This window comes from Sander vitreus, chromosome 5 (assembly GCF_031162955.1).
Source record: "Sander vitreus isolate 19-12246 chromosome 5, sanVit1, whole genome shotgun sequence".
NCBI lineage: Eukaryota > Metazoa > Chordata > Actinopteri > Perciformes > Percidae > Sander > Sander vitreus.
In genome coordinates, this window is record NC_135859.1 from 36,196,437 (window position 1) to 36,217,965 (window position 21,529).

The following is a 21,529-nucleotide window of genomic DNA, read 5'->3' on the forward strand; positions in this document are numbered from 1 at the left end:
CGCCTTAATTTTTTTAAAGCTTAGCATTCAAGGTGCAGTTATCGGCGAGGACAAACAATGCTGCACGGTGGGATTCCTTTTTTAATCTACACATGAAGTTTTATCATGTGAACTCCTGAGGGTTTCTTTTTAAATCTTGTTTTTTTTTTTTTAGGGATGCACCGAATCCAGATTGTTTGCGGTTCGGCCAAATACTGAATCCAACACAAATATTTACCAATTCTGCCGCAATTTAACTGCATGAACAGGAAATGAAGTATGCCGAAATAACATCATGATCTCGATATGTAACATCAAAAGTGAGACTTTATACTTCATCAGGTCTGTCCGCAAGACGACAAGCAAACATTTAAAATGCTTGTTTTCTGAATGGAGTTTGGTTCTATCAGGGCTTTGCTAACATTGTAGCTGCGCCATCAACACAACAACATTCAGACATTTTCAGAATGTACCAGGTAGTCTTACTGTACAGATCCATTTGTCCGACACGATGAAGCGTGGTGTTGCGACGTCATACAGCCATGGTTGATGCTCCACGCTCTTGACCGGCAGCTGATTGGACGGTGGGTGACATGGGTTTGGCTTCTCAAGAATGTCAACGGAGTGTCATGGCGGCTCGTTGAGAATACGATCTAGTATTTTACGAAAATAGTTCACCGAAACGTGTTTCTGAAAACATTTTAAGAGAGAACTAGGCCGTGCAGTTGCTGAATCTGTCTTCATTTCACAACAAAGGTCAGTTTGAAAGGTTTTCGTCTACTTCTACTGGATAGTCGCGTCGCGTTCAATGGATTAATTTGCATAAAGATGGGCATCGGCCAGCTTTTTGGACGCGCAGCATCCCCATTCCCAGAATGCTTTGTGTGCGCGTTGAAGTCGCTTGACGTCACCCATAGGAATAGAGTGGAGCGCGGCAGAAGTGTTGCACGGTCAAATGGATCTCTACCATTACTTCAACGCGTACTTTCCCAAAAGAAATCTCTTTTTCCGTCCGCTCTCGGTCCAAATAATGAGTCGCTACAGCGCTCTGGGTGCCACAGACGGATACAGTCATGTGTGCCTCCATTTCTGATTCAACGTCAGGACATTTTAGGAGAATGTAAACCACTTGTCGGCTTTCAAGACGCAGCTGTAAATTCTCATTTAATCCCATCTTTGCGTTGACTTTCTATGTAAACGCCCCGGTGTGAACGCGCCATCGCAGAGTGGGCTTTAGTTTTTTTTCAAAGTTGCACAAAATATGGTAATGGTCGTCTGGTTAACACCAGTTTTTAGCAGTGACTGTCTTTCCTTTGCCTGAAGTTGCTGCATTCTGGCTGCTGTCTGTAGATTCCTTCATGCTCAGCTCGTATTCTTCCAGATGTTTCATACCAGATGTTGTAACAGCGGTGATGTTGTGTATTGTTTAGGGTCCTCGCCACCACCAGACTAATCAGCATTGCAGATTGAACATGTAGCTGGACTTGAATGGCCTTCTTTTGACTGAAAGTACTGCCAAACAACACTTTTTCTGCTCACCAGTTCCATTTCCACTTCCTCTCAGCCTGCTGCATTGAACGCTCCACCTACGTAAACACCTTCCCGTAATCAACGGCGCCGTCATCACGTCAACCAGCGTAGCGCGCGTAGTGCAAGCATAGGGTTCAGCAGAAACCCATCCCCGTCAAAAAGCCCAATATTCAGCCGCATCCGAAGCCCAATCCTGGATTCAGTGCATCCCTTTTTTGTTTGAAGGGTGGAAAGCTTAAACGTGGATCTAGTATTTAGTTTTTAAACTTCACAAGTGGGGTTCTTTGAAGTTATTATGATTGAATCTAGGGTGGATGGCAATGTACCAGGCCATATGCTATTTGTATTCCTTTCAGCCTACATATCTTCTTCTTTAACGTAACATAACAACGTAACGTAACAACGGCAAAAGTGCCAAATTTGTATCTTTCACCACTGCACATCGGTGAATTATCTTCGACTGTTGTTTTATTTTCTGACATGTTTAGATGTATAAAGATGTACATGAAAATAATTTAAGCTGTGATCTGCCCCATGTTATAGGCACATTTTGACATTGTCTACTTTGTTTATGAATTGATATTGAAGGGTCATTTTTTTATTTATTTTTTCCAATCTGGACCCTATTTCCCCCATACATTGGTGTCTAATGTGAACAAAAATATTTGATATAGGTCCAGTATTAAGCGAGAACGCTCTAACCGGCAGCTGTGAACCGGGCTGTAATGTAACCCTACAGGACTAGCGTCGGTCAGCGTCCACTAAAAGTTCTGTTGTTGCTGCTGACAGACTCAGATTATTATTCTAAGTGTGTGACAACATTATGAAAGGATCCCTACAGAGATAGACCTTTTAGTTAAAGAGGAAGATCCTTTTAGTTTAACATGAAACGGCCCCGATATCAACATCACCAAACTACACCAGACTCCATGTAAATAATCAGGACTTTTAGCGTGTATAGAGCCAGCATATCTCCACATGTAAATGGGTGAATTAAGGGTTTATTTCAACCAAACCAGAGTGGTGATTGTTGGAACAGTGGAAAGATGAACCAAGACGGCTTTGCATAGTTTTATTTAGTTTCTGTCCACTTTGAATGAAGTGTGTTTTACGATGCTAAAAGTCCTGATTATTTACATGGAGTCTGGTGTAGTTTGGTGATGGTGATTTCGGGGCTGTTTCATGTTAAACTAAAAGGATCTTACTCTTTAACTAAAAGGTCTCTCTGTAGGGATCCTTTCATGATGTTGTCAGACACTTAGAATAATAATCTGAGTCTGTCAGCAGCAACAACAGAACTTTTAGTGGACGCTAACGGACGTTTTTTGCCCGTTAATGTTACATTGCTGCTTGTTTCTTGCTTAATACTGGACTAATTTCAAAAACTGCTGACTCCCATCAGTCACTTAGACACAAAAACATGGGAAAATAGGGTCCAGGTCGATTAAAAAAAAACCCGATGTTACCCTTTAATTCATATTATATCATTCGTATAGCATTGTGGCAGTTTGTAGCCTACGTAACGTGTCTTTGCTGTCGTTATATTGCTGAAGCGTCGGTGGCAGAAACCACCACAGAAGAAAGTATTTCCTTGGTTCTCATTTAAGATTGTTTTCAGACTTTTATGTAGATTACACTGTGCAATCATTTCACATATTATAAAACAATAAACAGTGTACATTGTGTGTAGAACTAGAAAAGCTAGATTAGCATTGAGCATGTGACTCCTGTATACTGATGCTGATTGGATGACTGGATGATTCTTCTGTGTCAATGTTTTGAAATCAAATGAAAAATCATTCCCATAATGTACAGTATTGGTTTGAAGGCGCTCAACATGCATTCAGGCTTTGATGCATTATGTAATTAAGTGTGCAATACAGAACATTTTGTATGAAGTATGTAGTGTATACAGTGGCTGAGATATAAACACAGACTGCATAGACTTTAATGCTTTAGTTGAGTCATAATAACTAATAAAAAGGCATATCGTCATCATTTTTGGGCTCTTGAACAGATTAATAAGCAGCAATGAGTGTTGTAAACTTGTATGCAGATGATGAAATAATACAAATGTATAATTTATTTACATTATTTACATTTTATAAGCACAGAAGATATAAGTATGAAAGAGAATGTGTGTGTGTGATCGCTGCATGTGTGCTGCGTTCCAGACACAATTTTTAGCCCGTAAGTCACGACTTGGTAGCGTTCCAGGGTTCAGGTTAGGCTACCTAACGTTAGCGTTAGCTAGCGGCTACCTAAAGGCCCGAACACACAGAGCTGACGGCCAAACGTCGGCAGAAAAGCCAGTTGGACTGATCAGTCTCCCCGAGTTGGTCCAAAAAGTGCCTCACAACACTGAAGAGACGCCGACTTGAGCGTACGTTCTGCACGTGCACGAGACGTAATACGTCTCCATAACAACAGGCGGCGCTAATCTGTATTGTCGCCCAAAAATGAAAACCGGCAGCTGATTGGACAAACGCGTCACATGGGTCTGGCTGCTCCAGGAAATTCAAAGCCAGACTGTCCAACGGCCGATTATTGGCTCGATGTGTCAGCGCCTTAACGTTGACGTTAGCTAGCGCTAGCTGGTACTAGCGATTTCTAGTCGGCAACATATTTTGGGCTTCATTTAATAAACATAACCTGTAGTAGTACACAATCGTATGTGTATTGTTTTGATTACAATGTGCGGAATTATTTTACGTTGCCTATTTATGTCTATTTATTTCTATTTCTCACCGTTAATCAGCGGCGTCTGTACAGCATCAACAGGGGGCGCCATTGTTTATACCTCATGTTGTTCTCGGGTCAAATTTGACTTGTTCTCAAAACTTCTATATCAGAAATATGGGTTTCTTTTTTACCAAAAAATTGCAAGTACTCGATCACTACTTTCATTGAATTGTGGGTATTCAATGTTATAGCATTTGAAAAAAATGAAATGGTTTCATAACCTGACTAAACTAAACATACGTTCCTCTAATATTAGTCAAAATCATTCATTTCAAAATTAGGTATAATCTCCTATAAATGAGATTTATTGACCATGATTTCCAAAAATACGTGTAATACTATTGGTAATAAGTTGGTGTTAGTGAAAAATAGCATCGAAAACATCTGACATTTGACCCAAATGCAGTCAAGACAGAGCAGTGCTTGAGTTCAAAGATTTAATTAGGCAATGGGTACAACAAAAAGTGTCACAGGAAAAATATCTTCAGAAATACTGAGGATACAAAAAACAGGAAATACGGAACAAACAGGAACACCGAACATAACATACCAGACCAGACCAGAGAAACCACAACACGATAGTACTCAACACAACAGAACAGCACGCGACAACGTACAATGATCCGACAAGAGACAAAGACAGAACAGGGACTAAATACACCAGGTAATGAACACTAACAAGGGACAGGTGATACAACAAGTGGAACAAATCAGGGTCGGGCAGAACAATCAAAAAAGGCGGGAAACAAACAAAGACAGGAAGTAAGCTAGACAAGACAAGGGAGACAAGACAGACTACAAAATAAAACAGGAAACAGAACATAACAGAAAAACAAGACTACCACAATAAGACGGAACAAAATACCAACTAAATACACCAGGTAATGAACATTAACAAGGGACAGGTGATACAACGAGTGGAACAAATCAGGGTGGGGCAGAACAATCAAAAAAGGCGGGAAACAAACAAAGACAGGAAGTAAGCTAGACAAGACAAGGGAGACAAGACAGACTACAAAATAAAACAGGAAACAGAACATAACAGAAAAACAAGACTACCACAATAAGACAGAACAGAATACCAACTAAATACACCATAACGAACACTAACAAGGGACAGGTGATACAACGAGTGGAACAAATCAGGGTGGGGCAGAACAATCAAAAAAGGCGGGGAAACAAACAAAGACAGGAAGTAAGCTAGACAAGACAAGGGAGACAAGACAGACTACAAAATAAAACAGGAAACAACATAACAGAAAAACAAGACTACCACAATAAGACGGAACAAAATACCAAAACTCTGACAGAAAAAGTGACAAAAACGTGAGAAAATGTGTCAAAAATATTAAAAAACGGTCAAAAAAAGGGTTCATTTTGACCCAGAAGGACAACAAGTGCATGGTTGACCAGAAGACAACACAAGGGTTATGTGCGTGTGACGTCAAAAACTGTAACTGGGAGTACAATGATCTGGTACGAGATCATGGGGAGTAAGTTACGGGTTTGACTGCCGTTCCAGTGACCTTTCACGGGCAGAAGGTGGTGAAAACACGAGTTAACACGAGAAAATGCCGTTTTTTTAGCCTCTCAAAATATGAAGGTTCCCTGCTTTTTTTGCATATCATGTTAAAGTGAATATATTTGGGGTTTTGGACAAAACATTTAAAGACATCACCTTGGATTTTAAGAAACCTCTGACATTTATAACCCTCCAAATCTGATTAATCAAGAAAATAATCGGAAGATTAATCGTTAGTTGCAGCCCTAAATCACATCCTTTTCTCAGGTGTCACCACTTTTATATCCGCAACATACAGGCTATATATTACGAAGTAATGTGTTTTACGCTTAGTAATTTTTATTAACAGACAATTAAAACAGGGGGATGCTGATATATGTGTGTGTCTGTGTGTGTGTGTGGGTGTCATTTTTTTCCCATTTATTATACAGGAAAAATTTCAAAGTAACATTAAGTTACAATATAAATGGGTCTGACTTAGTTTAAAAACTGGTTTGCAGTGTGTCTGTGTGTGTGTGTGTGTCTGTGTCTGTTTGTGTGTGTGTGTATGTGTCTGTGTGTGTGTGTGTGTGTGTGTGTGTGTGTGTGTCTGTGTGTGTGTGTCTGTGTGTGTGTGTCTGTGTGTGTGTGTGTGTGTGTATGTGTGTGTGTGTGTCTGTGTGTGTGTGTGTGTGTGTGTCTGTGTCTGTGTGTGTGTGTGTGTGTGTCTGTGTGTGTGTGTGTGTGTGTGTGTGTGTGTGTCTGTGTGTGTCTGTGTGTGTGTGTGTGTGTGTGTGTGTGTGCGTATCTCATCAAAGAAACATGGAGCTACAGAAACGCAGGGCGGGGCAATGCGCATGCGCGGTACCTCTTTGTGGCCCTTCTCTTCTTGGTGCTTTGCCTGGTCTTCAGGGACCTTTTCTAGCAGTAAATCAAAGGATAGCACTGTCAGACAAAGATATAACCACTCGTTTTAACTAGTATTTGTTAGGCTGTGGTGTGCGAACATTACTTCCTATCGACAGACTTTGTCAGAGAAGCATAAACCTTCCCGGGGCGTCGACTGACCAACAGGCAGAGAGAGCATCAATTCATCCTTTCATTGGCAGCTAACGTTAGCTTCAGAGGCAGCGGACAGATCTGCAAAATGTCGGGGTACCAAGGCAAGAAGAACATCCCACGGATTACTGTGAGTATTGTTTCGTTACTTGAAAGATATTACATGCATACTTCGCTTGTGGTGTTTTTGTATGTAACGTGCGGTGAGCCTCAGGATTAGCAAAAGAAAGCTAGCCAATGCTAGCTGTCATTTCCATTCATTTTCACCCACCCACCAGACTCCATGTAAATAATCAGCACTTTAAGCGTGTATACAGCCAGCATATTTCCACATGTAAATGGGTGAATTAAGGGTTTATTTCAACCAAAACCAGAGTAATGATTGTTGGAACAGTGGAAAGATGAACCAAGACAGCTTTTGATAGTTTTATTTTGTTTCTGTCTACTTTGAATGACGTGTATTTTACGATGATAAAAGTACTGATTATTTACATGGAGTTTGGTGATGGTGATCCATTCATTTTCACTGACTATCAGCAGCAGCCCTGATTCAGCTGTACACACTGACAGCCTGGGGAGCGGGGGGGCTTACAGGAAGCTATTTAACACTCCCTGATGTGGAGTAGGCCTATAGGTCTTATTTTTCAACACTGATCACTCTTTGCTCCGTTATTTTTGCACATCCCTCAACATTGTTATTCATCCTGCACTAACCCATACAGCCTGTTCTTTTCTAATGTTTAGACATGTAATGTGTTGTATGTATGTATATAACTAACTATGACAAAAGAATGTTGAAAAAAGTGACAAATGTTGGAAAAAGCTACAAAAACGCTGAAAAAAATAAATAAAAAAACGCTGAAGAAAGTGACCAAAAGAAATCGGAAAAAGTGACAAAAAACCCATCAAAAACATCGCCAAAGGTGACAAAAACTTGTTATAAAAAAAAAGCGACAATAACTTGTTAAAAATTGACAAAAACATAATTAAAAAAAACGCCCAAAAAAGTAAAGAAAAAAATACATCGGAAAAGGCTTAAAAAAAAATGTTTCTGTTTTTTGTATTTAATGCTGAAAAAACGGACAAAAAAACCATCAAAAACATCGCCAAAGGTGCCAAAGTGTAGAAAAATAACAACAAAATGTTGACATTTCGACCCAGAAAAACAGAAAGTTGCAGGTTGACGGGACTGTTTCTGTATTTGTTAATTTTCAGCCCAATCTCACAGCAGTTCGTGAAATGGTGTACAGGGACACGATGTACTGGTTTTTATCGCGGTGTTTAGCACGAATTAATTAATTAATTAAACTAATGTATTTCAATGGGAAGCATCTTTCGTGATAACGGCACGATTACGGTAGTGAGTAGTATGAAAAGCTGAAAATCCACAAAGGGAGGTTGGTTGGGGGGGGTGGTTGGGTCAAACAACACAGGACTTTCACCCAGGAGAGCGGAGGTCTTCTAAGCAGTTCCAAGAACTACTCTCCCCCAAAATCTTTTTTTCCGTTTGCATTCCCACTGGCCCAGTGGCCATAGGGACTGGTAGGAGGGGTAAGGGAGGGACGCAGGCACGGCAACGGTCTTTATAGCGTCGTCACTAGACCTTAGAGCCACATACAACAACAACAACAACAACAACAAATGATGCTAATACTTCTGCACTTTTCCTATATTAAATGCACGTCCATTCTCGTAGTAATTCACGTAATGTTTTGCTCAACACAGACGGGGCTTCATACTCAGAACAGACCCCGCCTCTGCCTGCTGCGCTGTGTGTGTATGTGTGTGTGTGTGTGTGTGTGTGGAGTTTAACTTCTAAAAGACAGTTAACCACAGGTTCCCCGTTAATCTCATGATGGACATGTGTTGTGATATTTAAACAAACGAACCGTCAACGGTGAAATAAAAGCCTCTTATTAACGAGAGCGGTCTGAGAGACCTCCAGCTCACAGCGAGGTGTCTGAGCAGGACGGGCCCAGCGACGAGCTAGCGGCCGGGGCAGACGCCTGCTGGCTGCCGCCTCACTTCATGGAGCTCCTCAACTCCATGAACTCAAGTACACATACGATTGTGTACTGCTACAGGTTATGTTTATTAAATGAAGCCAAAAATATGTTGCCGACTGGAAATCGCTAGTATCAGCTAGCACTAGCTAACGTCAACGTTAGGTAGTGCTAGCTAACGTTAGCCAGAAGGGTTTGTGGTGACTTTGCCTGGAACGCTACCAAGTGGTGAGTCGTGACTTACGGGCTAAACATTGTGTCTGGAACGCAGCATACGTTAACAGGTTTCACTTTCACCCTCCATCCTCTACATCTGGCCCTCATATCTTTTTAAGGACTGTCTGCAACTACCTAATATCTTTGAGTTGTGGACAAAACAAGACATTTGAGGACGTCATCTTGGGCTTTTGGAAAGACAATGAAAATAATGTGTAGTTGCAGCCCTACAGTCCAGAAAGAGCACCATGTGTAGTTCAGTGTTTCCCCTGGGTTTGTTAAAGACTTAGGTGCACATATTTGGCTTAAATAAACCATCAATTTCACCTTCTTTTGGAGCATTTTATCACCATATCTGTCTCTTAAATGTTAGACAAGCTAGAGCAGATAGTGAGTAAATAACTCTCAAACAGCTTAAAGGTCCAGTGTGCGGGAATGTCTCCCGTCCAGCGTTGAGATCATATATGATCTCGCACCACGCAGTTCAAAGTACGTATCACAGCTACGGTAGCCTTCACGCTTCAAAAAGCCGGTCTCTTGCTCTTTTCAATCTCCCTTTTCTGGGCGAAGAAGACAAAGAAGACTCTTTTTCCTGAAATTTGGGTTTTGAATACGTGTTGGTCCTCCATGTTTCCTTCTTCAAACCTGCCGGGGGCCGGGAAGCTACGATACCTGTTAGCAGCATTAGCAGCAGCTGGGAGTTTATCATGTGACAGAGAAAACGCGAAAGGTGGAGCAGTATGTCCTGTATGTCCAAGGGGGTCAGCTTCTCCTCACAACGTGTAGCTCCTATGGCGCCATTTTGATGCTAACAAGCCATCACCTCCCGTTAGCATCCCGTTAGCATCCCGTTAGCATCCCATTGACTCCCATTCATTCTGACGTCACTTTGACAGAGAATACCTTTACATCTGAAGCGTTTAAAGACTCTATTTGTCCGTTGTTTATTTCTAAAGAAACACGACAATGTATAAAAGGCTCCATTACCTTGTAGCTCACGTTATGGCTCCGTAGCAGACGTTTTTATAACAATAGGCTAACGATTGGGTCATAACCACGAGACTTCCTGTCTCATAGTAGAGGAGTTACCGTATAGTACAGGAGAAGCTCTCAGGCAGTTTGGACTTCCATCAGCTGTTTAAGTGTAATGACTAATGTTAACTATCATTTTAGTGATCAATAATGAGCCTGTGTCTATGTTATCTCCTTACATATACCTACGCTCTCCGTCTCTGCTAGATTGGGAATGATTGAGATTTCTCTTGGCACAGCTACCAGAAGACTTCCAACTTTCAGACAGGTTGCTCACGTCACATCTACGTCTTCAAGCTCAGTTGGAGGCTGCTCAGTAACGCTCAGCCATCACCGGGAAAGAGCTTCTAATGTCCTTCACTGGTCTCCGTCCAGAGACACGGGGTCTGTTGGTCCATTATATATATATATATATATATATATACTGTCTATGCGTATGTCTCTTACCAGCTAACGTATTTCAAGATGGAGCCTGAATATGGAGCGTCTACCCCAGTTCATGCAAACGCCAATGTAATATTTCAAGCCAAAAGGAATACTTGGAATTGATGGTGGAGGTAAATATTCATGAAAAAGGACACGTTTCTGAACGGGCAACACAGATTTTGGTAATGACCAACTAAACACGTTACACACTGGACCTTTAAAGACAATACTGGGTTTCTGTTCCCAATCCTAGCTGCAGCTAGGACAAGTTTGGGGTTATGTAACCCCGATTCTGTGACATCCTATTTGGAAATTGTGTGTTTTGCTCTGTGTTACAGCTTTTCAACCAGAAAGCACCGTATTAAGGGCTTCAGTAGGGCATGCCGTGATAGTTTAAAGAAGTAAAACCTCTTTTGTAAAGTGGGTCATTGGACAGCAGCCGTCCAGACCTTTCTCCCTAAGCTTTCATCATCATGCAGCAGTTTCAGCCAGCGAGCGCTGATGCACACAGACAGCAAAAGTTTTTTATTACTTTATTGTAGTACTTTTCTTAGTGTCTTCTTTTCCATACTACATTTCCCCCCATATTAACATTCAATAAAAACACCAAGGGGGAACACATCGTGTGTGTGTGTGTGTTGGGAGGTTGTGTGTGTTGGGAGGTTGTGTGCGTGTTGGGTGTGTGTGTGTGTGTGTGTGTGTGTGTGCGTGTTGGGTGTGCGTGTTGGGTGTGTGTGTGCGTGTTGGTAGGTTGGGTGTGTGTGCGTGTTGGTAGGTTGGGTGTGTGTGTGCGTGTTGGTAGGTTGGGTGTGTGTGTGCGTGTTGGTAGGTTGGGTGTGTGTGTGTGCGTGTTGGTAGGTAGGGTGTGTGTGCGTGTTGGTAGGTTGGGTGTGTGTGTGTGTGTGTGTGTGTGTGTGTGGTGGGAGGTTGTATGTGTTGGGAGGTTGGCTGTGTGTGTGTGTTGGTAGGTTGGCTGTGTGTGTGTATGTGTGTGTGTGTTGGTAGGTTGGCTGTGTGTGTGTATGTGTGTGTGTGTTGGTAGGTTGGCTGTGTGTGTGTGTGTGTTGGGAGTGTGTGTGTGTGTGTGTTGGTAGGTTGTGAGTGTGTGTGTGAGTGTGTGTGTGTGTGTGTGTGTTGGGAGGTTGTACGATGATAAAAGTCCTGATTATTTACATGGAGTTTGGTGGGTTTGGTGATGGGGATTTCAGGGCTGTTCTTAGGGTTAAACAAAAAGGTCTATCTCTGTGGTAGGGCTGTCAATCTTCCTCTATAATACTATTCGGATTCCATTTGTTATTTGCCATCCTGTTATTAATATTTACGATATTACACAGGCTGATGGATGGCCAATGCCACCATCAGCATGTGGTTGTTGTTACACGTTCTGTCCACTAGAGGGACGACTAACATTACAAAACTAACTTTTGAAAACAGGCACTTTCTTATTAACAATCAAACAGCGGGACAAAACGAATGACTTTCATTTGTCAGCGTTAATGTACCTTGGCTCAAGCTCGTGAATAACATATTTAAATCCAGACCCCTACGTGATGTTGATCGTCTCATATGTTTACATTTGAACCGTGTCAGTTTGTCCGTTATGGCCTGGCGGACAGCTGGTAAGCCCCGTGATGAGGAGACAGGTTATCGCCTAGCTTCTCAGTGTGTAACGTTGTCACGTGTGCCCTCAGGTCGCTTTCCGCCATTTCTGATAGTATTGTGATGATGATACCGCGTATATGTATGTATTAAGGGAACGTGTACGATTGTGACACGATTAAAAAAAACTACATTGTTCATCAGACTAAACAAAAGCATTTAACGTTCATGTGTGTAGGCCAAGGCGAGGAGAAAGGCAAGATCCTTTCCATAATGTTGTCACACACTTAATGCTGTACAGTCTCTGCACCATGAGCTAGCATTTGGGCACAGAGTGGACATACGTTATATGACCCACTTATACGAGAGTAATGGCCTCATGTCAATACAGCCATGACTTGTGTACCTAATGCATTCCCGCTGGGCCCACCCACTCTGGACATTAGAAACAGAATGATCTCTGCTCTGAGGTTTGCAGTAAAACCACTTTCATTAGCTCAGCGTGTGTCCTCAGAGACCCGGGATAGCGGCAGCAGAAGTAGGCCAGCCTCGTACGCTCTCCTTCCATCTCCTCCAGTTAACGGTGGCACTCGAGAGTTACTCCCCACCTTCAAATGATGCGTCCTTTAGGGCCGGGACCACGCGCTTTTGTCCCGATTTTGATTCTTTTTAACGATACATGGGTGTCGATTAAAATATTGCGACTTTCTTTTTCCTTTTTAACAGAAACAAAAGTATAATATCACACTTCTAGAGACAACATATCACACACACACACACACACACACCACATACAGACACACACACACAGTCATAAAAACTGTTTTCTGAGCAGAATGTCAGTCAGTCGGACATTCATTTCATTTGTAAAGAAGTGTGTGTGTGTGTGTGTGTGTTGGTAGGTTGTGTCTGTGTGTGTGTGTGTGTTTGTGGGTGTGGGTGTGGGTGTGTGTGTGTGTGTGTATGTGGTGTGTGGGTCTGTATGTGGTGAGTGTGTGTATATATGTGGTGTGGGTGTGTGTGTGTGTCTCTGTGTGTGGTGTGTGTGTGTATATGTGGTGTGAATGTGTGTGTGTCTGTATGTGGTGTGTGTGTGTCTGTATGTGGTGTGTGGGTCTGTATATGTGGTGTGTGTGTGTATATGTGGTGTGTGTGTGTGTCTGTATGTGGGGTGTGTGTGTGTGAGTGCATCTGTGTGTGTGTGTGTGTGTGTGTGTGTCTCCCCTGTTCTTTCTGACCACGGTGGGAGATCTGGAGCAGGAGGAGTTAACCTTCTCCTTGATGTCATGTTTAAGGAGAACCAGGAAATGAGTCCGGGGGGGGGGGGATGCAACGCTACCGAGCCACGGCCGAGCGAGAGTCACATTTTGAAATGCGTGAAAAAGCCGCGAAATCTGAATTGAAAACGTTTACAAGCAAACACATTTACAAAAAAAAACAACGCCCATAACAGGTTTGAATATTAAGGGCTGGCTAATACTCTTACACTGCATTAAGTTAATGTGATTAATAGTGGCTTTACTGTATATTGCCTATATGTCAAGATCAAAGGCCTATATAGTAACTACAAAAATACAGTTCAGTCACAACTGAAAAAATATATATAGCTGAAAGGTACACTGTGTAGGAATTTGCTAAGCCCTGCCCTCCTTAGTTACTGTTGCTACGCCTGGCAAGCTTTCGTGCCTGGCACGTCTATTACAGTATGTATGCACATAGATGGAGCCTGTATCGGGGCCATATTTAGTCCAGGTAGAGCCTGTATCGGGGCCATATTTAGTCCAGGTAGAGCCTGTATCGGGGCCATATTTAGTCCAGGTAGAGCCTGTATCGGGGCCATATTTAGTCCAGGTAGAGCCTGTATCGGGGCCATATTTAGTCCAGGTAGAGCCTGTATCGGGGCCATATTTAGTCCAGGTAGAGCCTGTATCGGGGCCATATTTAGTCCAGGTAGAGCCTGTATCGGGGCCATATTTAGTCCAGGTAGAGCCTGTATCGGGGCCATATTTAGTCCAGGTAGAGCCTGTATCAGGGGCCATATATAGTCCAGGTAGAGCCTGTATCGGGGCCATATTTAGTCCAGGTAGAGCCTGTATCGGGGCCATATTTAGTCCAGGTAGAGCCTGTATCGGGGCCATATTTAGTCCAGGTAGAGCCTGTATCGGGGCCATATTTAGTCCAGGTAGAGCCTGTATCGGGGCCATATTTAGTCCAGGTAGAGCCTGTATCGGGGCCATATATAGTCCAGGTAGAGCCTGTATCGGGGCCATATTTAGTCCAGGTAGAGCCTGTATCGGGGCCATATTTAGTTCAGTGTGTTATATGTCACTATTTCTGGTAGCCTGCTGTACTTAAATGGCAGTATGGACTATATTTCCTGTGTTCAGTGAAGCCTCTGTGTTTACAGGCTCGTTTGGTACGGCCAATTAGTTTTGTTTTGTCATGGCTCATGTGTGCAATAAACATTACACTTTGTGAGAAAAGAATCGTGATATCAATTCAGCTAAAAAAAATCATGATTCATGTTTTTCCCCGAATCGTGCAGGCCTAATATGAGGGTGAACAGTAAAACTGTGTCTCGTCCTTTCAGAGCGATCGTCTCCTCATCAAAGGAGCAAAGATTGTGAACGATGATCAGTCGTTCCTGGCCGATATCTACATGGAGGACGGAGTCATCAAGTAAGTCTCATTTCAAGATGGACAAACGTACTTTTCCTATCGTCAGGAGAGGGCGACCTATTTACCTATTATTTTACTATAATATTTAGAATCAGAAAAGCTTTATTGCCAAGTACGTTTTTTACACATACAAGGAATATGTTTTGGTGTTTTAGGAGCATGTTACACATTCTCTAAAATAAGTTAAACAAGCAGGTTAAACAGAACAAACAATATAAGTATAAATATATACACACACACACACAGAATGTGTTACAAATAAGAGAGTAAGAATTAAGTAATGGCAGATTAAGTACAGTGGCATGTCTGGCTCTAGAGGGGGGGTGGAGAGAGTCTATCTTACTGTCCATATTTAACGCTGGTCTCTAGACTTTATCCAGCACTATTGGACCTATTTGCACCACCACCATGACACACACTCTCATAGAGGACCTCACCATGCAGACTGAAACACACACACACACACACACACACACACACACACACACACACTCTCATAGAGCACCTCACCATGCAGACTGAAACACACACACACACACACACACACACACACACACACACACACACACACACACTCTCATAGAGCACCTCACCATGCAGACTGACACACACACACACACACACACACACACACACACACACACACACACACACTCTCATAGAGCACCTCACCATGCAGACTGAAACACACACACACACACACACACACACACACACACACACACACACACTCTCATAGAGCACCTCACCATGCAGACTGACACACACACACACACACACACACACACACACACACACACTCTCATAGAGCACACCAGCAGACTGAAACACACATACACACACACTCTCATAGAGCACCTCACCATGCAGACTGAAACACACACACACACACACTCTCATAGAGCACACATGCAGACACACACACACACACACACACACACACTCTCTCTCTCATAGAGCACCTCACCATGCAGACTGAAACACACACACACACACACACACACACACACACACACACACACACACACACACACACACACACACACACACACACACACACACACTCATAGAGCACCTTACCATGCAGACTGAAACACACACACACACACACACACACACACACACACACACACACACACACACACACACTCACAGAGCACCTCACCATGCAGACTGAAACACACACACACACACACACACACACACACACACACACACACACACACACACACACACACTCATAGAGCACCTTACCTGCCCTGTCATTGCAAGCATCTCATGCTTATACATACCTTGGTACATTCATGTGGATTTTTTATCTCCATCTATCTATCAGTCTATCTATCTCTATATCTATCTCTCTCCATCTCTCTCTGTCTATCTATCTATCTATAGTATCTATCTATCTATCTAGCTATCTCTATATCTATCTCTCTCCATCTCTCTCTGTCTGTCTATCTATCTGATTCTTGGAATCTGGATAGTCTCCGTTTGATCACGTTTCCTTTATTCATTCCTGTGTTTTTTCCTTTTCATTTGTCTCCTTCAGGCAATTAGGTGACAACCTGATTGTTCCGGGCGGAGTTAAGATCATAGAGGCTCATGGGAGAATGGTGATGCCCGGAGGGATCGACGTGCACACCCGGTTCCAGATGCCTGACCGAGGCATGGTGTCAGCCGACGACTTCTACCAGGGCACCAAGGCGGCGCTGGCCGGGGGGACCACTATGATCAGTACGTATTTAGGCTTTTTAATGCGAGAAATCAACTATGTAGAGGTCAAATATGGGCCGTTTTGTCCGACTGTGTGTCAGCAGGAGCTCAGCAGGCTACGTGACAGCGGCCGGTGCTGCCTCGCCGCCCGGCGTGTCCTCCTTCATAGACTCGCTGTGAGCTAGCTGGACCTCCGTCACGAAGGGAAGCCCACGCAAACTCACCGTTTCTGGGTTACTGGACTACAAAATGCCGAGGCCCTGATGGAGCTCCAGGGCCTGCAGCTAGCCGCGATTCATAGGATTGGAGGGACAGTAGCAGCTAACGAAACCCCTAATGTTCACAAAAATGCATTAAATTGAAATCTGACACCATTGTTAGCGTTATAAGACGTTGGGGTAGATGTTATATAAGTGGCGTGACGACATTCAAACTGTAAATATACGAAAGTTATGCTGGCAGCTGGCCCTGAGCCCCAGTAGCCGAGAAACAGGGACTTTAACTGGGTATGGAGGTTGCCGTTTTCTCGTCAGATTGTGTGGAGCTCCTGAAGTCCGACATGTCTTACCAAATTTGCAGTTAGCCATACATTTTTGTAGACAGAAATGGATCATAAAGTGTCTATATTTATTTTAAATTAAACCACCGATACACAGGAAACGACTTAATGACTGTCAGTGTATTGTACTGGCGTATTGGCAGTTTCATTTTGAGAGTTTCTGTTTCAGAACTGCTGAGAACCATGCCCTCTAAATTTGAGCCCATGGTTTCTCAGCAGGAAACCGATGGAGTGAGGGGACGACGGAGCGGGAGATTGGTCGGAGAATCGGCCCAGCGGGGGCGGTATTACATTCAATTTATGGCACCGTTGTGACGAAAAGAGAGCTGAGCCAGAAGGCAAAGCTCTCGATCTACCGGTCAGTTTTTGTTCCTACCCTCACCTATGGTCATGAAGGCTGGGTCATGACCGAAAGAACAAGATCCAGGGTACAAGGGGCCGAGATGGGTTTCCTCAGGAGGGTAGCTGGCGTCTCCCTTAGAGCTGTTACACACCAACCAGACGGCCGACCGTCGGCAGGAAAGCCAGTCGGACTGATCAGTCGGGTCCCCGAGGTCCAAAAAAATGCCTCAAAACACACTGAGGGGACGCCGACTTCAGCGTACGCTCTGCACTTGCGCGAAACGTAATACGTCTTCATAACAGCAGGCGGCGCTGCTCTATGTTGTTTCCCAGAAAATGAAAACCGGCAGCTGATTGGACGAACGCGTCACGTGGGTCTGGTTTCGATACGATCTCATATTGTCCTAAAATAGTTCACCGAAACGTGTTTCTGAAAACATCTGAAGAGAGAAACAGGCCGTGTAGTTGCTGAATCTGTCTTCATTTCAGATCAACAAAGGTCAGTTTAACAGATGTTCATCAGATGTTGAGAGACTCTAGTCACGCTCATCCCGCTCCACGTTTCCTGGTTAGCTCTCCACCAATCAGATGGGTCATTGAGTCAGACTTCCAGCAGTGCACTAGGGCTACAACATGGAGAAGAGTGATGGAGCAGGTCAATGGAGGGAGAGGGAGGTGTTAGACCTCATTAGTGTACGTATGCTAATTAATGTTACGGCTGCCATTACACAAACATTTTGAAATAAAAGCCAAAAATGCTTCCTTCCTCCATAACCTCCCTAACGTTAGTGCAACAGCGTCTGATGTCATTGGTATTGGTCTTTTGGGCATGCGGGTCAGTTCAAAACCGCAAACAGTTCACACTGGAATCTGATACAGGCCATGTTTTAAAAGGTCATGGGAACAGCTAAACAACAAATCAGATCTGAGCAAAAAATCTGAATTAATCATTAAGACTTGCGGCGTGAACGTAGCCTAAAAAAACTCCTTTTCTCCCCCTACCTCTAGTATGTGCATCGGACATATTCCCATGTGTGTTTTCAACCAGTTTAAAAGCACAGTGGAACTGTTGCAGGGGTTATAACGTCACAGATGTGTGTGCCGTGAAGCGTATGATGCAGTTTGCCGGTGCACATTACAGCCAACCTGTTTGTTTGTTTGTGTTTTGCAGTTGACCACGTGGTGCCGGAGCCCGGCGTCAGCCTGGTTGCAGCTTTCAAACAGTGGAGGGAGTGGGCTGATAGCAAATGCTGCTGCGACTACTCCCTGCATGTGGACATCACCGAGTGGAACAAAGGCACTCAGGAAGAGATGGAGGCCCTGGTGAAGGATCACGGTATGCATTCAGATCCCGTCTCCACATGCATCGCGTCTAAAAAATCTCTGACTTACACGCTACTTTTAGGCTACATCTACACTACTGCGGGTTTTTTTTTTTTAAAGGAACACGCCGACTTATTGGGACTTTGTCTTATTCCTCGTATCCCCCAGAGTTAGATAAGTCCAGACATACCCTTCTCATCTTCTCGCCCCCACCGCTAGCCTAGCTTAACACAGATCCTGGAGGTAACCGGCTCCATCTAGCCTAGCTTAGCACAGATCCTGGAGGTAACTGGCTCCATCTAGCCTAGCTTAGCACAGATCCTGGAGGTAACTGGCTCCATCTAGCCTAGCTTAGCACAGATCCTGGAGGTAATAGGCTTCAAGTAGCAGAAGTAGCAGTGCTTCGCCTTCTGAGAATATATAAAGATATTTAGTTTTTAAACCGAAACGTAGCAGTGTGGATGTAGCCTCTGTGCTACAGTAGTCTCAGACATTGTAACCCTACAGTCACATTAGCTACAAGAGACGGAGAAAGAGCGACAGGCTGCCGTTCATTTTCAACGGGAGTGGCCGTTTGCCAGCGACAAGCGACGAGCTCGCCGCTGCCACGAGCAAGGCGGGGCCAAAACAGACCAAAAGTCTATTTTGTGCAACTGCTGAGCGATGCGACAAAGCGACAGCCAATCGGAGGGAAGGCAGCGTGACGTATGCACGTTGGTTGCTCGAGTCAAAGAACATCATTCAAGATGGCGGAGACGCTTCAGGACGTCGTATTTCTGTATATATCTGATATGTTTGGCAGTTTATCTCATATTTTGTTACCCCTATTGAGAAATAAATGCTTCTAAATCCAAAAACATCGTTCTTGTGACTTGACAATACCCTGAGCTAGCTGTCTCAGGCTGTACCACCTAGTGTCCTACAGTCTGTCCCCTGAGCTAGCTGTCTCAGGCTGTACCACCTAGTGTCATACAGTCTGTCCCCTGAGCTAGCTGTCTCAGGCTGTACCACCTAGTGTCATACAGTCTGTCCCCTGAGCTAGCTGTCTCAGGCTGTACCACCTAGTGTCATCCAGTCTCTCCCCTGAGCTAGCTGTCTCAGGCTGTACCACCTAGTGTCCTACAGTCTGTCCCCTGAGCTAGCTGTCTCGGGCTGTACCACCTAGTGTCATCCAGTCTGTCCCCTGAGCTAGCTGTCTTAGGCTGTACCACCTAGTGTCATCCAGTCTCTCCCCTGAGCTAGCTGTCTCAGGCTGTACCACCTAGTGTCATCCAGTCTCTCCCCTGAGCTAGCTGTCTTAGGCTGTACCACCTAGTGTCATCCAGTCTGTCCCCTGAGCTAGCTGTCTCAGGCTGTACCACCTAGTGTCATCCAGTCTGTCCCCTGAGCTAGCTGTCTCAGGCTGTACCACCTAGTGTCCTACAGTCTGTCCCCTGAGCTAGCTGCAACAGCCTGAAGCGTATAAAGTAAGATGTAAACCGTAAACAATAAGTACCCCACATCAACTCCACTGACTCCGGAAAATACGGTATAGCACATCTGACAATAAAGCTGACTTGAGTAGACTAGGCACGCCCAGGAGCGCCCATCAAGCGAGTGCGTGTCGCTGTCTTTTTGTACCTAATGTGGCTGTAGGGTAAGGCGGGGGGGGGGGGTCGCCCACTTTTCACAGAGCTTAAAACTAAATGTTTCTGCTTTGTAATTTCTGTCCTTCTGTTTTTACCTGTCTCCTTTTGCTCTGAGTTTTCCTTCTTTTTGCTCTCTTTATTCCACCTTTTGCTGCTTTTCTCTCATAAGTTTTCTATCTTCAGGTGTCAACTCTTTCCTGGTCTATTTGGCTTATAAGGATGTTTTCCAACTTTCTGACTCTGAGGTATGCTCGGCTTCCGCGTGATATTAGCGAGCGCTACAGCTGTCTGTCACAGCGTTTTGTTTTGAGGCTGCTATAAGCTAGGGCTGCACAATTAATCCTTTTAATCACGATTCTGGCTTCCCACGATCAAATTCACGTGATCGAGCGATATTTAAACGCTCCGTATCAAAGCTCCGTAAACCTCTCTCTGATCACGTGCCTCCGTGAGCCAATCAGAGTGGTTCCCTGCACCGGGCAGCTTAGTTTAGATGTAGACAGTCTCAGAGGACAGAGAGTAACGTGAGGGAAACTCCACAACAGATAGCAGTCGGTCATAAGTCGTCAGGTTTACCAGTAAACGCAACATTTAGTCCCATCTGTGTTGTTTTTCAGACAACAGCAGTGACCATAGTGCTAGTTTGAGTCTGTTAGCTCATAGCTTTAGCGACAGACTGTTGTACGTCCCGCTGTTGGAATCCTCTACAGTGAAATACAGTCACACTACACCGTTTAGCTGTCAGCATTTTAGCTGTTTAATCCAGTTACTACTGTAGCTAAAGTTAGCTGCTGTGTAACATGTTATTGTTTACTGTAGCTAACGGTAGGCTAACGTTACCTGCTGTGTAACGTGTTATTAGTGTTTACCGTAGCTAACGTTACCTGCTGTGTAACGTGTTATTAGTGTTTACTGTAGCTAACAGTAGGCTAACGTTACCTGCTGTGTAACGTGTTAGTGTTTACTGTAGCTAATGGTAGGCTAACGTTACCTGCTGTGTAACGTGTTATTGTTTACTGTAGCTAACGGTAGGCTAACGTTACCTGCTGTGTAACGTGTTATTAGTGTTTACTGTAGCTAATGGTAGGCTAACGTTAGCTGCTGTGTAACGTGTTATTAGTGTTTACCGTAGCTAACGGTAGGCTAACGTTACCTGCTGTGTAACGTGTTATTATTGTTTACCGTAGCTAACGGTAGG

At 43.9% G+C, this 21,529-nt stretch overlaps 1 protein-coding gene across 1 annotated transcript in view; it reads left to right on the forward strand.

Moving 5' to 3' along the window:
- The first annotated feature begins 6,634 nt into the window (after positions 1-6,634).
- The window catches only part of dpysl2a (dihydropyrimidinase like 2a), a 29,645-nt gene continuing 14,750 nt past the window's right edge, over positions 6,635-21,529 (forward strand). Inside the window, exons 1-5 of the mRNA XM_078251672.1 lie at positions 6,635-6,941; positions 14,678-14,766; positions 16,316-16,500; positions 18,552-18,716; positions 20,515-20,576. Of these exons, the coding sequence (XP_078107798.1) occupies positions 6,900-6,941; positions 14,678-14,766; positions 16,316-16,500; positions 18,552-18,716; positions 20,515-20,576 (543 nt within the window). The 5' untranslated portion in view covers positions 6,635-6,899. The remainder of the gene's footprint in view (positions 6,942-14,677; positions 14,767-16,315; positions 16,501-18,551; positions 18,717-20,514; positions 20,577-21,529) is intronic.